The 14,612-nt window shown below is 48.0% G+C and overlaps 1 protein-coding gene across 1 annotated transcript in view; it reads left to right on the top strand.

The window, feature by feature from the left end:
* ACSS1 (acyl-CoA synthetase short chain family member 1) overlaps positions 1-11,606 on the top strand; it is a 38,545-nt gene extending 26,939 nt beyond the window's left edge. Inside the window, exons 10-14 of the mRNA XM_040611528.1 lie at positions 863-989; positions 2,985-3,112; positions 4,546-4,609; positions 5,187-5,305; positions 7,087-11,606. Of these exons, the coding sequence (XP_040467462.1) occupies positions 863-989; positions 2,985-3,112; positions 4,546-4,609; positions 5,187-5,305; positions 7,087-7,260 (612 nt within the window). The 3' untranslated portion in view covers positions 7,261-11,606. The remainder of the gene's footprint in view (positions 1-862; positions 990-2,984; positions 3,113-4,545; positions 4,610-5,186; positions 5,306-7,086) is intronic.
* The last annotated feature ends 3,006 nt before the right edge of the window (positions 11,607-14,612 follow it).

The following is a 14,612-nucleotide window of genomic DNA, read 5'->3' as shown; positions in this document are numbered from 1 at the left end:
GGGAAGCCAGTGTGTGTTTCTGCCTTATTATCTTTCTGATGGCAGAGGAACAGGATTTGAAAGGATGTTTGTTCCTCCATTAAAATGGTAGAATAGATGAGCAATTTATATATTGAGCATATCTCAAATGTCCATACAGGTTGCCAGCTGGGCATTGCAAGCTGGCTGCAAATCTCTAGCAGAGTGCTTGCGTTTTCGGCACTGCTTTTATGGTCTTCCTGCTTCTGATTAAGAGCTGCCACCTCTATTTGTGAGAGAAGTCAGAAGTCACAGCTCCTGGGAACCAGGGAGCTGAACCGTTGGAGCAGTGCACACAGCATCCAGTGACATGGCCAGACTGGAGCAGCCAATGGGACTGGTGGGGTTTTCCAAGAGAAGTGCAAGGCATGATGCCCTGCAGCTGTGCGTGTCTGCGAGAAACTGGTGCTGGTCTGTGAAGCTCTGCGGAGCGGTCCCCATCTGTGCTACAGTGCTCTGTTAAACAGCAAAGCATGTAATCGCCTCCATATATGGTTTGGTAAAGGAATGTGGCAGTTAACAAAAGTGAAAGTGGAAGGCAGGGGTCCCTGCTAGCGGCATCCCAGGCATCCTTTGGCTGCTCAGCACACCTTTGCTGGTATCACCCTCCAGAGGATCACAGGACTCACTTTTCTTTTATCTGCTGTGCTGCTGGCCTCAAGAGGCGAGGAAGGCATGAAACAGTACACAGCAGCTCCACAGTGGATTTGTCTTCTGTGCCTGTGGTCCTCCACTGACGGTCTGCAGTAGGCAACAAGGTGACTCTGGCCACATCAGTGACAGAAAAGCCACTACTATTCCTTTTTTGTTCACCTGAACCTCCTTCCTGTGCTTGAACCTGCAGGGAAAGGTTATAGAGGGCAATGATGTGTCCGGTGCACTCTGCATTGCCCAGCCATGGCCAGGCATGGCAAGAACAATCTATGGAGATCACCAGCGATTTGTTGATGCCTATTTCAAAGCCTACCCAGGTAAGGAAAGTGCCAAGGGAAGGCAGTTTGCACTGCAGTATAAGCACACTGAATATTTTCAGCAGCAGCACTTTGTGATATTTCTGTACCAGCCAGACCTTGGTTGCTTGGGGTTGTGTGTCACGCGTGTCACAAGCATGCACTAATGGTCTGAGATAGTGTTGCGCTTTCTAGCTGGCAAAAGGGGATGTATTTTTTAAAAAATTGTAATGCCCAAATTTTAAAGGTCCAACTACCTTTTCTTTGGTGCCGTTTATGTCTCACTTGGAAACAGGTATACTGGATGGGAACACGTCGTGTTCAGCTGGCTGAACGTGAGCCAGCAGCATGGCCGAGTGGCTGAAAAGGCCAACAACTGGTCTGCTATCAGAAACAGTGTGGCCAGCAGGACCAGGGCAGTGACCGTCCCCCTGTGCTGGGCACCAGTGAGGCTGCACTTCGGATCCTCGGTTCAGCTTTGGGCCCCTCACCTCCAGAGGGAGGTGGTGGATCACCATCCCTGGAAGAGTTCAAAACAAAGTGTAGATGTGGCACTGAGAGGCGTGGTTTAGTGGTGGACTTGGCAGTCCCGGATTAACAGTGGGGCTTGATGATGATAAAGGTCTTTTCCAACCTAAATGATTCTGTGATTCTATGAAAGTACTGTCCGCATTGCTGATGGTTCACAGGCTGCGTTACATCCTTCCTTTGTATAACGTGGTCAAGCTGTATCTGGCAAGTAATTAGAAGTGGCAGGGAAACATATTTTTTTTTGTAGGAGATTGGACAAGACCAATGTCTTCACTCAGGAGCAACTGAAAAGGATTTGAAAGCTACAAGGTAGACAATAATTAGAGACACAGTCCTGCAAATTGTACAAAATGTGTTGGAAAGCAAGAATGGGAAAGTGGTAGAAGAAACTAAATGATCACATGGTCCCTTGTTACTGACTACATGTTCACATCTGAAATCTTGTTGATGTTTAGTTGATAGTTGTTTGGTTGATTTGGAAAGGCAGGAGCCATGACTGAAAGTTCTGGCAAGAACCACCTTCAGATTTCACAGCACTAGCTGCCTGGCTCTGCTCAGAACCACCACAGGAACAATTCAGATGTGGACATAGCTTTGATGAAAAGCCAACACAATCTCTGTCACCAGATGTGTTGAGTGACACTGGAGTTTCCTGGAACCACTGGGTTGTCTTCAGTTTCTATCAAATGTTTTAGACCCTCCAAACACTGAGCTTATCGGGGTGTGTGTGTGTGTGTGTGTGTTCAGCTAATCTGATAGCAGCATGCCTACCATGCTCGTACGCTGGAGGGGAACTTTTGTCTGGGATCTGAATCTTCGTTAGCCAGGAGGGAAGATGGCTTTTCATCTGTCCCAGTGTAAGTGATTAAAAAAAATTGGCAGTGTTCCCATGCACAGAATGTAATAGAGCTGCTGCCTTTCAGCTGAACAGCGTGTTTTCTACGAGTGCTGAGGTGCAGCTAGCAGCAGACCTGATCTGACCAAGTAGCCTATGGCACGACGCCAAAAGGCATTTGAAGGGGTTTTGTCTCGGTGCTGTATGCACCGCTGCTGTGCAGCTGGGGGTGTGCAAAGCCTAAGGGGGTCGGAGGGCTCCCCTTGGTTTTGTGAATCCAACAAAGCATCGCTGTGTCGTGTTGCTGGACTTGGTTTCACTACAGGGGCATCAGCCACTGGCTGCTGCTAGTGGCCTGCAGTGGTTTTGCCTTTCTTGGCAGAGCTGTGGGCTGCGCTGTCTTGATGCAGCTCTGGTGCTTACTGGGAGCCGGCACAGCCCAGGCAGAGCAGAGGAAGGCTGGTGTGGCAGAGGGGAGTGAGACATGGTGGTTGGCAGGTCATGCAGCTGCAAGCTTAGGAGGCCCTGCGAGCTGCCTGATCCACCCTGCCCTACTTGCCATTCTAGAGCATCGTCTGTTCTGCACCGCAGCCCAAAGCGACAGGCTGGCGCACTTCCCGCTGCTGACCACCCACGTGTCTTTGGTGCAGGTTACTACTTCACAGGGGATGGTGCTTACAGGACCAAGAAAGGCTATTACCAGATAACGGGGCGCATGGATGATGTCATCAACATCAGTGGACACAGGCTTGGGACAGCAGAGATAGAAGATGCAATGGTAAGTTCCAAGCAGGTAGAGGAACCTGGACAGGGCATATCTGTGGGGCAGGGTGGCCCTTTCAAAGAAGCTTTATAAATTTAAACAAGCAGGGAGTCTCTTGCCTGCAAGCCCCTGCCCCTGCATACACATGGCTTGATGCATAATGAATAGCAAAAGTGCAAAAGGAAACAGCTCCCCTATTAAGGAGAAAAGGAGGCAAGTGAGAGAGGAGTCACAGCGTGGGCACTCTCTGCAGTTGAGCTGTCAGAGCTGTTTCAGTGATGTTGTACCGTTGCAGTTGGCATTTTGGATGCTAGTGGAGTTCTAGTGCTGTGCTAGTGGAGGATGCTATGGAATCTCCATAAGGGACTCTTTCTCCTGTTTGTTCCTTCCCCTCTGCTAACACCTAACCTCTCCTTCGCAAATCTGTGCTCCTTGCTCATCTGAACTAGCTGAGTATGCCTGAGAATTTGTAGCGGTGAATATGAAGCAACCTTGATTCATCTCAGCTGCAAAGCTAGCCTGTCATTTTGAGAGAAAATAATATTATAGCTCAGGGAATTGAAAACAAAAAGTCCTCAGAGCATTTATTTTCAAAGCTTGACATGAATATTTATTTCTATATTATGTGCCTTGCCTGCAAATGGCACTTAAATATAATACTTGATAAACCTGAGCTGTGTTCACATTGCACACAGGATCCTATTTTCTCCTCTGTAATTTTTTTGTTTGGGTGGGTTTCTGATCATAGGCACAGGATCCGGTTCCTCTCCCACTCATGTATATGTATATGCATATATTTATCTGCTTTAATTGCTCTGTGACGTTTTCTTTCATATTTTAATATAATTTAAGATAGCATAATCCAGTCTTTGTTGTGGGATTCAGATATGCAATTTCTTCTGGTGTGCATGCCCAAATTGTTGTCTTACTGCAGAAGTAAATTAAACTCTGAAGTGTGACAGAATACATCACTGTTGTGTAACATAATAATAAAAATACGCATTTGGCAAAACAACCCTTCCCCCCTTCTGGGAAGATGAAGAAGCCTGATTTTTGCTTGTGATTTGGCCACGGCCCGTCACCACCTGGGACAGTGGTCATGCACACACAGAGCACAGACAAATAAAGAGGAAACAGGTTTCCAGCTGGGACAAATTCAGCTCGGTGTGCAGTGGGATTAGCGGGGAACGTGAGAATACTACTTTGTGTGTTTAAAGCAGGGGCAGTCCAGTCCATAAATGCTACTCCCAGAGGTGTGGCTGTGGCCACCAGCTGACCATGCAGCAGGAAGGCAGCACGCACCTTTCCCATTGCGCTTTCAGCAGGATCTGCCAAGGGGAGCGTGAGATAATGGCAAAGTGGTTTTTTCCTAGAGCACCTGGTGCAAACTCTGTAGGGCTTGAAGCAATTGTTATGCTCTTCATGTTTTTCTTTCACTTTTTGTGAAGGCTGATCACCCTGAGGTCCCCGAGACAGCTGTGATTGGGTATCCACACCAGATCAAAGGAGAAGGTATGTGAAAATCGATGCCCTCAGGTGACACCTAGGTACTTTCCTTCATTTCTAGCCTGGACTGCGTGTTAGGAGGTGCCTAGGGCATAGGAGGGCAGTTATCCTTAGGCTGACTGGTGTTGCAGCCCCAAGAGGCAAAGACAGCCGTGGAAATAACTGCACGTTCCTAAGCTGGGTGCAGGTTTTATTCCCTAAACTGTTTTCATACATAATGTTTGTATGTGTAGTAGAGCTTCCTTAAAAAGGATCATGCTCGGATATGTCCTTTGACCAGAATGGGAATAGCTGAGTTGTGCTGGCCAGGTTTTCATGCCAGTGGCACTGGTGATTTATGTTGAGTTGCCATTGTTACTGAGATCAGCCTGGTCCATAGATGCCAAGACAAGGCTGGGCCATCATTTGAGGGCTGGAGTCTGATTCCCTTTTGGGAGTTTCTTGGCAGTCTGGTTTTCTTGGCAGTCACTAGGTTGCGCACAGGAATGATTTGAAACCTGCCTTGGCAGTTGAATGAGCATCCCTGGTCTTGCCAACCAGGATCTAATATGAGGTGTGTGGCTTCTGCTCCTTTGTCTTCCAGGTGCCTTTGCTTTCATAGTGCTGAAGGAGCAGACAGCTCATATAGAACGTGTCAAAGAAGAGCTCAAAACCATAGTGGCTTCCAAGATAGCAAAATATGCTGTGCCTGACCACATTCTGGTAAGTGGGAGACTGTAACTGGTACCAGGAGCAGGAATGGTCACACAAGCAAGCCTCACCTTCGTGGCCACAGCGCTGCTGTTGTCCCTGTCTGGCAGGAAAACAGAACCAGCTGGAGGAATCCCTAGGCAGGGGAGGGCAGGTGCTGTGGTCTGTGTGTGCTCCTTCTCCATGCTTGAGCGTCAGCAGTGACCCAGGGGGCAGCTGGGGTATTACAGCTGCTCCAGCCTGCAGAGCAGCCTTCTCGGTGGGGCTCTTGGTGTGTTTTAATGTTACCCCAAGGCTGCTCCATTTGGGCCAAGCGCTGAGCAACCCTTTAAATGGGATGCACAGAAAGTGTTGACAGCACCGTGCTTGGTAAGGAGGGGAACCCCAGGCCCACCCTGTGCCTCAAGATGCGCTTGATGTCCCTGTTTACCGTGCAGCAGCATTACTGCTCTGTATGGCTCTTGCCCTCAGCTAACCCCTTGCTGAAGCCATGCAGCGCTGTGCAGTGGATTGGATAAAACCCCACCAAACTGTAGAGAAACGTCACGACCTGCAGTGTCGCTGAGAGGCAGAATTACACTTTCCATTGCCCAACTACTTTGTGTTGATAATTAGCATCTACCTTGGATCTCAAAGCACTGGCTGCATCTGTTGTGCAACTGGCAGCTGTCCAGCCTAACCCTGGAAGCACTGATGAACTCCAGGCTCTGTTTCAAGCCTCCTCACCTTCCAACAGCTAGCTGCCTTTGTGTGCCTGGGGAGAACGCACAAAGCTGCCCATTAGCTGCTCCCCAAGGCCCGCCTCCCTCCCTTCCATGCTCTGCTTGGAGGCAGTGACCACACCAGTTCTTTGAGTGGCTCTGCTTTAGCCACATGCTTGGAAGGTGGACACCAAGCCACAAGTTAGAGAATGCAACAGGAGTAGGCAAGGGTGGCTTGGTCAACTTGGAACAGCCCAGCACATCCTCAGTGGATTGGACTTTCAGGTTTGCAAGGAAACACCCGTTTCCCTGTGTTTGGGGGTAGTCCTGAGAGAAGCCCTACAACTCTTTCCTTGCATGTTAGTTAATGCTTTGGAGTTTTGTAGTCTACTGGCCTGATCATGTAGCAAAATGTGAGACCTGCTAGCGTCTCTGGTGCCTGAGAACTTCAGAAACCCCAGGCTGAAGTTTATACTAAAGCCTTTGAATCTGCTGCGAAGTCCTTTGCAAGAAGTGTAGCCAAGGCATTTAACATGCTTCTGGTTATGAAGGAAGGCATTTAGGCTGACAGATATAATTGGGCAGAGAGAAACATCAGGAGACGGGAGTTACTCCTTGAGCAGGAGACCCTGTAGCTGGCGTGCAGTACTGTGTGCTTGATATTCCTGCCCTGTAAAGGGGAATATGTCTGTCTCTTCTGGTAATGTGTTGAGATCAGTGTCATCATCAGTGCCTGAGTTGTCAAGTGTAACTAGCTTTCTAGTTCAATAGTTATCAGCTTATTCAGGACCTGATGTGCCAAAGAGCTGTATGTCCTGCAGCACCCAGCCTGGGGATACACAGCAATGAGTAAATGGGGAACAGAGTCCACTTAAGGAAGAGTAAAATCTATAGCGCAAGGGATCGATGCTAGTGACACTAATTTTCTTGAACATAAACTAGTGTGCTGAATGGCCTGGTATTTTCCAGGAGCCTGAAGGTATCTGTGGCCCTGAGCTAGTGTGCCAGGCTTAGGGCAGTTCAGCCAAGTGTCCTTGTAGTTCCCAGCAGGACCCAGGTTCTAATACAGGTGTGTTTTTCCCTTCTCTGCAGGTGGTGAAACGTCTTCCTAAAACCCGATCAGGGAAGATCATGAGAAGGCTGCTGAGGAAAGTAGTCACTGAACAATCAAGCAACATGGGAGATGTTACCACACTTGATGATCCAAGTGTTGTCAAAGAGATATTGGATGCTTACCAGAAATACAAGGAGAAGAGTTCCTCATAACCAGCTGCTCTGGAATCTCTGTCCTCTGGTAACATGGAAGGTCTCAAATAACCAGGCAAATGACATAGTTCTCTTGGTGTTTTTTTAAAAACTCGGTTCCCTTCTAGGGGAACAAGATTTTACACTCCGCAACATATTTTGAGATGCATAGAGCTAGGAGCAATCTGCAGTTTGGCACAGTCAGTGGGCTCCCTTTCATTGCTTTTAGGGCTGTTGTAGAGCAGCTGTTGGTGGTTTATGTTAGCTATGATGACATTTAATACTAGCTGAAGCAAGATGCAGATGTTAATGTTTCTGATTTTATTGTTATTGTACGGGGAAATGTTTTTATACAACACTTTTGCTGTTTTAAAAGAAGCCCTGGAATACACTTCTTCAGTTTTGCCTTTAGCTTGGATATCTGAGTTCAAGTAGCTGTATTTCACTGCAGCTGTGGTGCCTTTTCAGCAATACTGGGTATTCTATTAGATGTTCCACCTGTGTCATTAGGGAAACGAGAAGGACATGCCTAGTCTGATAATTCTTGCGTTTACCCAGTTGTTCTAATACCTCCTTCAGCTTTCCTCATAAAGATTTGTTCCTACCACTATAACTCCTGGGACTTGGCAGAGATGATAAGCCTGTGTCCCTTCATGTCCCACCTAGGCAACCCAGCACTAGCACTTCCAGCTGCAAAACTGAGCCACAGAGCCTACTGCTGGACCTCCTACGTGTCCTCAGTGCATTGCTGGTTGCGTAGGAGGAGTCTGGTCCCATATGTTTTTATTGTGCCTTCAGAAACTGAGATGACTAACTGGGCTTTTAAAGTAGCTGTCCTCTTCCTCATGGGTGATGACAACTGAGTCAATGTTGTCCATTGTGGTTCACTTCTGCCTGTCAGGAGTGGGGGTCTGCAGCTGGTAGATCTCTGCTGCCAGTTGGCTATTTGTGTAGGTGCCTTTGTTCTTGAAGTCTCTGTGAAAAAGGATGATGTTTGCTTGCTGTCTGTCAGAGAAGCGTTGGGAAACAAAATCCTGGAGTGCTCAGCAGAGGTTTGAAGCTGAGACACATGCTGGAGGACTCACTGTGACTTCCCGGGCTGTGTGATTTCTGACCAAGGAATGGTTGGTTTAGCCCACTCCCAAATGACCTGTAATCTTGTTTGCTTCAGCAAAGACAGGCACCCAGTTTGGAGGTAGGTTGGTTCTTGTGTCAGAAGTTATGACTTAATGTTTGTCATTTCAAGTGGGGCCCTCCCACGTCTGCCCCCTCCACACGCTGCTGTGCTGATCTTCCAAAGAGTTAAGAGCCAGGTGGGTACCCGAAAATGGTGTAAATTCACCAAGAAGAGGGAAGTACCTTTTGGATGCTGTCTGGAAAGTGATAGCAGCATTCCAGACCGGCAGCCTCAGAATAGCAGGGAACAATAGCCTTTGTCTTTCATATGCTTTCAAAACTGCAACTAATATATTCAGTATTTTATCTCTGGACTCATCACGAATACGTTTTGACTGAAGCACTCCTTATATTTGGGCTGTTAGGAAGAACTTGCTGGTAGGTCTCCTGTCCTCCACTATACCACTGAAGGTCATGAAAAAGCCTCTAGGTGCCGAATGCCTTTGAGCCTTCTGCCACTGCAAAATTTGGTTTAAGCTGGCTGAGGGGTTCAGGGTGGTTGGAGGGGCCAACGAGCATGCCAGGCAGGCATGGTGGAGGGACTCCTCCCCCCTCCCTGGGTGCAGAAGCTCAAGGTATGTGCCAGTGTAGCGTGCACTGTGCTGATCCTGGGAGCGTGTGCCACAAGGGCTCAGGCAGAGCTCCTCCGTCTTAACCTGCCAAAGTCAAGTGACTGCTAGCCACCATTCCAGTGCTGTGCCTGGGGTCACGCCATCACATCTTGCAGTCCTGCCTCTGTCTTTCTCAGATGACAATCTACTTATTTTCATGGAACTCTGGGTTTTGGCATGCCAAACCCCTGAGTAATTGGCAGAATTGCCAATTTTTACCCTAGTTTTCCAGGGGTGAGTTATTGCTGAATTTAACTGGAGCAGCACTGCCTTTTCCAGTGGGACCGTGTATTGGAAAGACAACCTGTGCACCTAACTGGTGGCAGGAAGGAAATGGCTAGGCTGCCCTGTAGGGCTGGGAGAGTAGTGACTTTTTTGGCCAGCAGAGATGCTGGTACCAAATGGGGAAGAAGGCTGCTCACAGTACGATGTGTTCTTAAAGACAGGCCTGTGCCTTAGAACCCAGAGCTCTTCTGAGTACACTAGCTGCATTTGCTTTTTCTTAAATTTATTTTTTATTTTGTATCTCTCTAGGGACTGGGTAATACAGTAGGGAATACCATGCTTTGTTAAAATTCCCATCCTTCTGACTGCAATCCATTTTTGCTTGAGTTGAGTAGACACCCTGTGGACTTTGTGGGAAGTCAAAGATCCAAAGGTTTCATGGAGTTGATGAAATGTTAATATTTTAGGAGACAACCACTATATATATCCTCTTGCCATTGCAAAAAAGCCCAAACCTCCAGAAAAACCAAAACCAACCCCCCACCCCCAACTTTAAGTGATTTTCAAGTCAGAAGCCACCAGGAGTTAATGGTTTTGACAGAAAAAAAGTAGACTCCCTTGTTTGAACAAGTTGTCTCCATGCAGTCTGAAATACACTGTGGAGAAAAAAAAAAAGTTTTGAACAAGGTTACACACTTTCCTTTTAGCCAAGAAAGCATTTCCTATACTGTGGATATAGCATTTCCTTGTCCTATTGACGTGAAATTTCCGTGCTAGGGTGTGACCCAGTGGTCACAGACCAATGATCTAATTCATCTGAACTGTCTCACAAAGACTAGCTACATGAGGAACCATGTGCTCTGGTGCATTGAGGTGTTTGTCATACAATTCCTCTGCTCAGGGAAAGCGCGAGACAGGCATGCACCCTCACCTGCATCCCTGTTGTCATCATCAGTGCCTGAGTTTAACCTAAACCCCTGGGTTTAGGGACCACAGCTGCCAGTGAGGTTACAGACTGACCAGGTAGCTGTAGCACTCCAATAAATTCAAGGCCATGCCAGCCATGGTGTGGACGGACTGTAGTTAGAAACAAGCTTCATAATGTGAACTTCAGAAGCCTTAGAAGCATCTTTGCTAAAATTGTGTCACCAGCATGTGCAAGGTCAGGGTGCCACATGCCTGCCACCCAGTATCATGTCTGCTCTGTTTCTTCCTTGCATGTTTCCACAGCTGAGCTGTGGTCCTTGGGATGTCCATCTGCTCAGAGATGACTTGATACCCCTCGGGGTATTCATAGAGAGCATGTGGCGTGTTCTGTGGTAGACACAGCTCCTGCTGGGTGGCCTCAGGCCCTGCCTCTCCTAGTGAAACTGCACTTCTGCGAGTATACCAGCATCAGCTCTTGGAACTAACACCCCATGCTCAGTTCATCTAATAGCACCCTGAGGCTGGTAGAAACAGAGCTAGGCAGGGCTTGGAAGTGGTACTTCGTACAAAAAGGAATACTACTGCACTCCACTGGGTAGGCTACTCATAGAAGGCTTTGCCAAACATGGAATTTTTCAGCCAGAGAAGTGCCCTTTTCTTCTTTTCCCCCGTGATCTCTGCTAACCACAGTGGTTGCATTTGCAGTGCGAGCCTGAGATGAGCTTTGTATTTTTGTTGTTTCCTGGACGTCAGGAATATCAGCACTGGTGCGTGGTGACAGTACTTTCTGTTTCACATGCAGCACCTGCCCCAGGCTTGTGGTTCAGGTGAGTTTAGCCTGCGGAACTGGCACTGATGTCCTCAGTTCTTGAAATGCTAGGAAGGAGGTGGCTTGTGAAAGACCCCAGGTCTGCAGGCTTAAGAGCTGATCTTCACTAATCAGTGAAGGCGGTAATGATATATGGAATTCTTAGAGTGGGGCCGTGGGACAGACTTGGAGGCAATTGCTTTGTTTGGAGAAGCAGAGCTGTTGAATTCTTCTACACCTTTGTGTGTCCATGAGTAACGTGTGGGTTATTTGCCAGATCGCCTTTGTAGCTTTGTTAAAAGAGATCCAATTTTACCTATTGCCGTTTGTTGCAAAGAGCACGTGCTTGCTTTTTTTCCCCTACTCGGTTTTGCCAGTGAGACCCAGCCATGGTGCCTTTTCCCCCACTGGAGACACAGACCATGATTTTCTTAATTTTAGAAAGGGAAGATCTGTCTTTGTAGAGGTGTGTGTTGTACAGTCTAATGTTAAGCCTTTAATTTCATTTTATTTTCTTGTAATCGTGCTTTAAACACATTTATTGTCCTTGACCCAAACCAATTTCTTCAGTGATCTCTGTATTCCTATTTTCATTAAAGGAAGTATCTTTCTCTGTGTGATGGGTTAGCTGTGTATTGTGGGTGCCTGCCCTCCATCCCCTAAAGCGTCTGGGACTTTTTCAGTTCTTTGGACTTGCTCCTGCCTGTCCTGGTTATTTTAGTCTGTCAGCACAGACCAAAGGAAAGCAAAGGGGTCTGAGATCAGGATGAATTATCCTGTGGCCCAAATTGCTGTTTTGCTTTACTGCTTTTCTCTAAGCAGTAGCTCACAGGAAATGAGTTGCTGCCAGAAAACTGCCACTGCAAAACAACACAAAAAGTTGAAGAACTAGCATTGCAGTGTCAGTAAACTGCATGTCCTGTGTAAATCCTGAGGTCCTACTGCTCAACACTCATATTCAAGGATCGCCTTCTCCAAGCTCAGCAGCGATGCGTCCCAACAAAGATGAAGCTGGGCAAAAATTCCAGGAGGCCTGCGTGGATGAACAAGGAGCTCCTGCTCCTGGACAAAATAAAACACAAAAAGGAAGCCTACAGGGGGTGGAAGCAAGGGCAAGTAGGCTTGAAAAATACAGAGAAACTGTCCAAGCAGCCAGGGATCGGGTTAGGAAAGCCCTGATAGAATTAAATCTGGCCAGGGATATCAAGGGCAACAAGAAAAGCTTCTACAGGTATGTTAGTGATAAAAGGAAGACTAGGGAAAATGTGGGCCCTCTCCAGAAGGGAACAGGAGACCTGGTTACCTGAATGTGGAGAAGGCTGAGGTACTTAAAGACTTTTCGCCATGGTCTTTATGGGCAGATGCTACAGCCACACTGCCCAAGTTGCAGAAGGCAACGGCAGTGACTGGGAAAATGAAGAGCTGCCTACGGTAGGAGATCAGGTTTGAGACAGTCTAAGGAATCTGAAGGTGCACAAGTCCATGGGACCTGATGGGATGCATCTGCGGGTCCTGAGGTAACCGGTGGGTGAAGTGACTAAGCCACTGTCCATCATATTTGAGAAGTCGTGGCAGCCTGGGTGAAGTTGCCATGGACTGGAAAAGGGAAAACTTAACTCCCAATTTTGAAAAGGGAAATAAGGTGGACCTGGGGAAATACAGGCCAGTCAGTCTCACCCCGGCAAGATCATGGAGCAGATCCTCCTGGAAGCTTGCTAAGGCACATGAAAATAAGAAGGTGATTGGTGACAGCCAACAGGGCTTCACTAAGGGCAAATCATGGTGGCCGTTTATGATGGGGTTACAGTGTTGGTGGATCCATGGAAGAGTGACTGACGTCATCTACCTGGACTTGTGCAAAGCTTTTGATGCTGTCCCTCATAACATCCTTGTCTCTAAACTGGAGAGACATGAATTTGATAGGTAGATGACTGGGTGGATAAGGAATTGGCTGGGTGATTGCACTTGATGAGTTGTGGTCAACAGCTGAATGTCCAGGTGGAGACTGGTGATAAGTGATGTTCCTTAGATGTCTCTACTGGGAGCAGTGCTGTTCAACATCTTTGTTGGTGACATGGACAATGAGATCAAGTGCACTCCCAGCAAGTTTGTTGACAACACCAAGCTGTGTGGCGCAGTTGATATGCTGGAGGGAAGGGATGCTGTCCAGAGGGACCTGGACAGGCTTGTGAGGTGGGCCTGTGTGAACCTCTATGAAGTTCAGCAAGGCCAAATGCAAGGTCCTGCACGTGGGTTGGGGCAATCCCAGGGACAAATATAGGCTGGGCAGGGAATGGATTGGGAGCAGCCCCGAGGAGAAGGACTTGGGGGTCTGGTGGACATAAAACTCAACATGGCCCAACAATGTGCCCTTGCAGCCCACAAAGCCAACCGAATCCTGGGCTGCGTCACAAGAAGCATGGCCAGCAGGTTGAGGGAGGGGAGTCTCCCCCTCTACCTCACCCTGGTGAGACCCCACCTGCAGTGCTGCGTTCAGCTCTGGGGGCCCCAACACCAGAAGGACACGGACCTGCTGGAGTGGCTTCAGAGGAGGCCATGAAGATGCTCAGAGCGCTGGAGCACCTCTCCTGTGAAGACAGGCTGAGGGAGTTGGGGTTGCTCAGCTCCAGGGAGACCTTACAGCAGCTTCCAGTACCTACAGGGGCCAACAGGCAAGCTGGAGAGGGACTTTTTACAAGGACATGTAGCGATAGGACAAGGGGGAAATGGCCTTAAACTGAAAGAGGGGAGACTGAGATGAGATGTTAGGAAGAAATTCTTTACTGCGAGGGTGGTGAGGCACTGGCACAGGTTGGTCGGGGAAGCTGCGGATGCCCCATCCCTGGCAGTGTTCAAGGCCAGGCTGGATGGGTAAAGCAGCCTGGTCTAGTGGAAAGTGTCCCTGCCCGTGGCAGGGGGGTTGGAACCAGTGGATCTTTAAGGTCCCTTCCAACCCAAACCATTTTGTAATTCTATGATTTTCTTGTGTGATGCAAACAGAGTAATTAGAACGATTAGTTACCATTAGTTGATACGGATGGTTCAGCTGCTAAACTCCTTGTCCTGTGCACAGGTAGAAAAGGAGTGAAAATGGGATGTGTGTGGCGAACATGAGAGACAGCAGCATGTAGAAAGTGAGTGTGTAGTAGCTGTCCCGGAGCGGAGCAGATGAGAAGAAATTTGTTCCCAGGTGCCATGGATCAGTAAGTGCCCAGAACACACCCTGTGCAGGGTGCCGTGTCCATTAAGAAGTAAAGGAGATCGTGTTTTGCCCTCTGCATACCATGTGGATAACTCTATGGCTGTAATGCAGGGACAGGCACCTAACAACCTCATTAGCCACTTCTCCAGTTACCTCCAGCAGCTGCTTCTGGAAAGCTTCCAGCGCCACTCTTGGTTCTTGCAACCCTCTGGCAAGTGTCTCCCAAGTTACAGAAAGGGCTAGATAGAAAGGCAGGTGCCCATCTCCTCACTTCATGTTTCACTACTTCAGCTGCCCTGATTTATTTACTGATAATTTATTGGTAAAATGGAGACTGTTTTCTAGCCTAATACAATTATATTCAGAGGCTGTTTCTGTGGCCAGTTAAAGCCACAGAAACTGATTTCAACAACAAGCTTCTGGT

Source organism: Falco naumanni, chromosome 12, assembly GCF_017639655.2.
Source record: "Falco naumanni isolate bFalNau1 chromosome 12, bFalNau1.pat, whole genome shotgun sequence".
NCBI lineage: Eukaryota > Metazoa > Chordata > Aves > Falconiformes > Falconidae > Falco > Falco naumanni.
The sequence above is the reverse complement of the archived record's forward strand: the minus strand, read 5'-3'. Positions and strand labels throughout refer to the sequence as shown.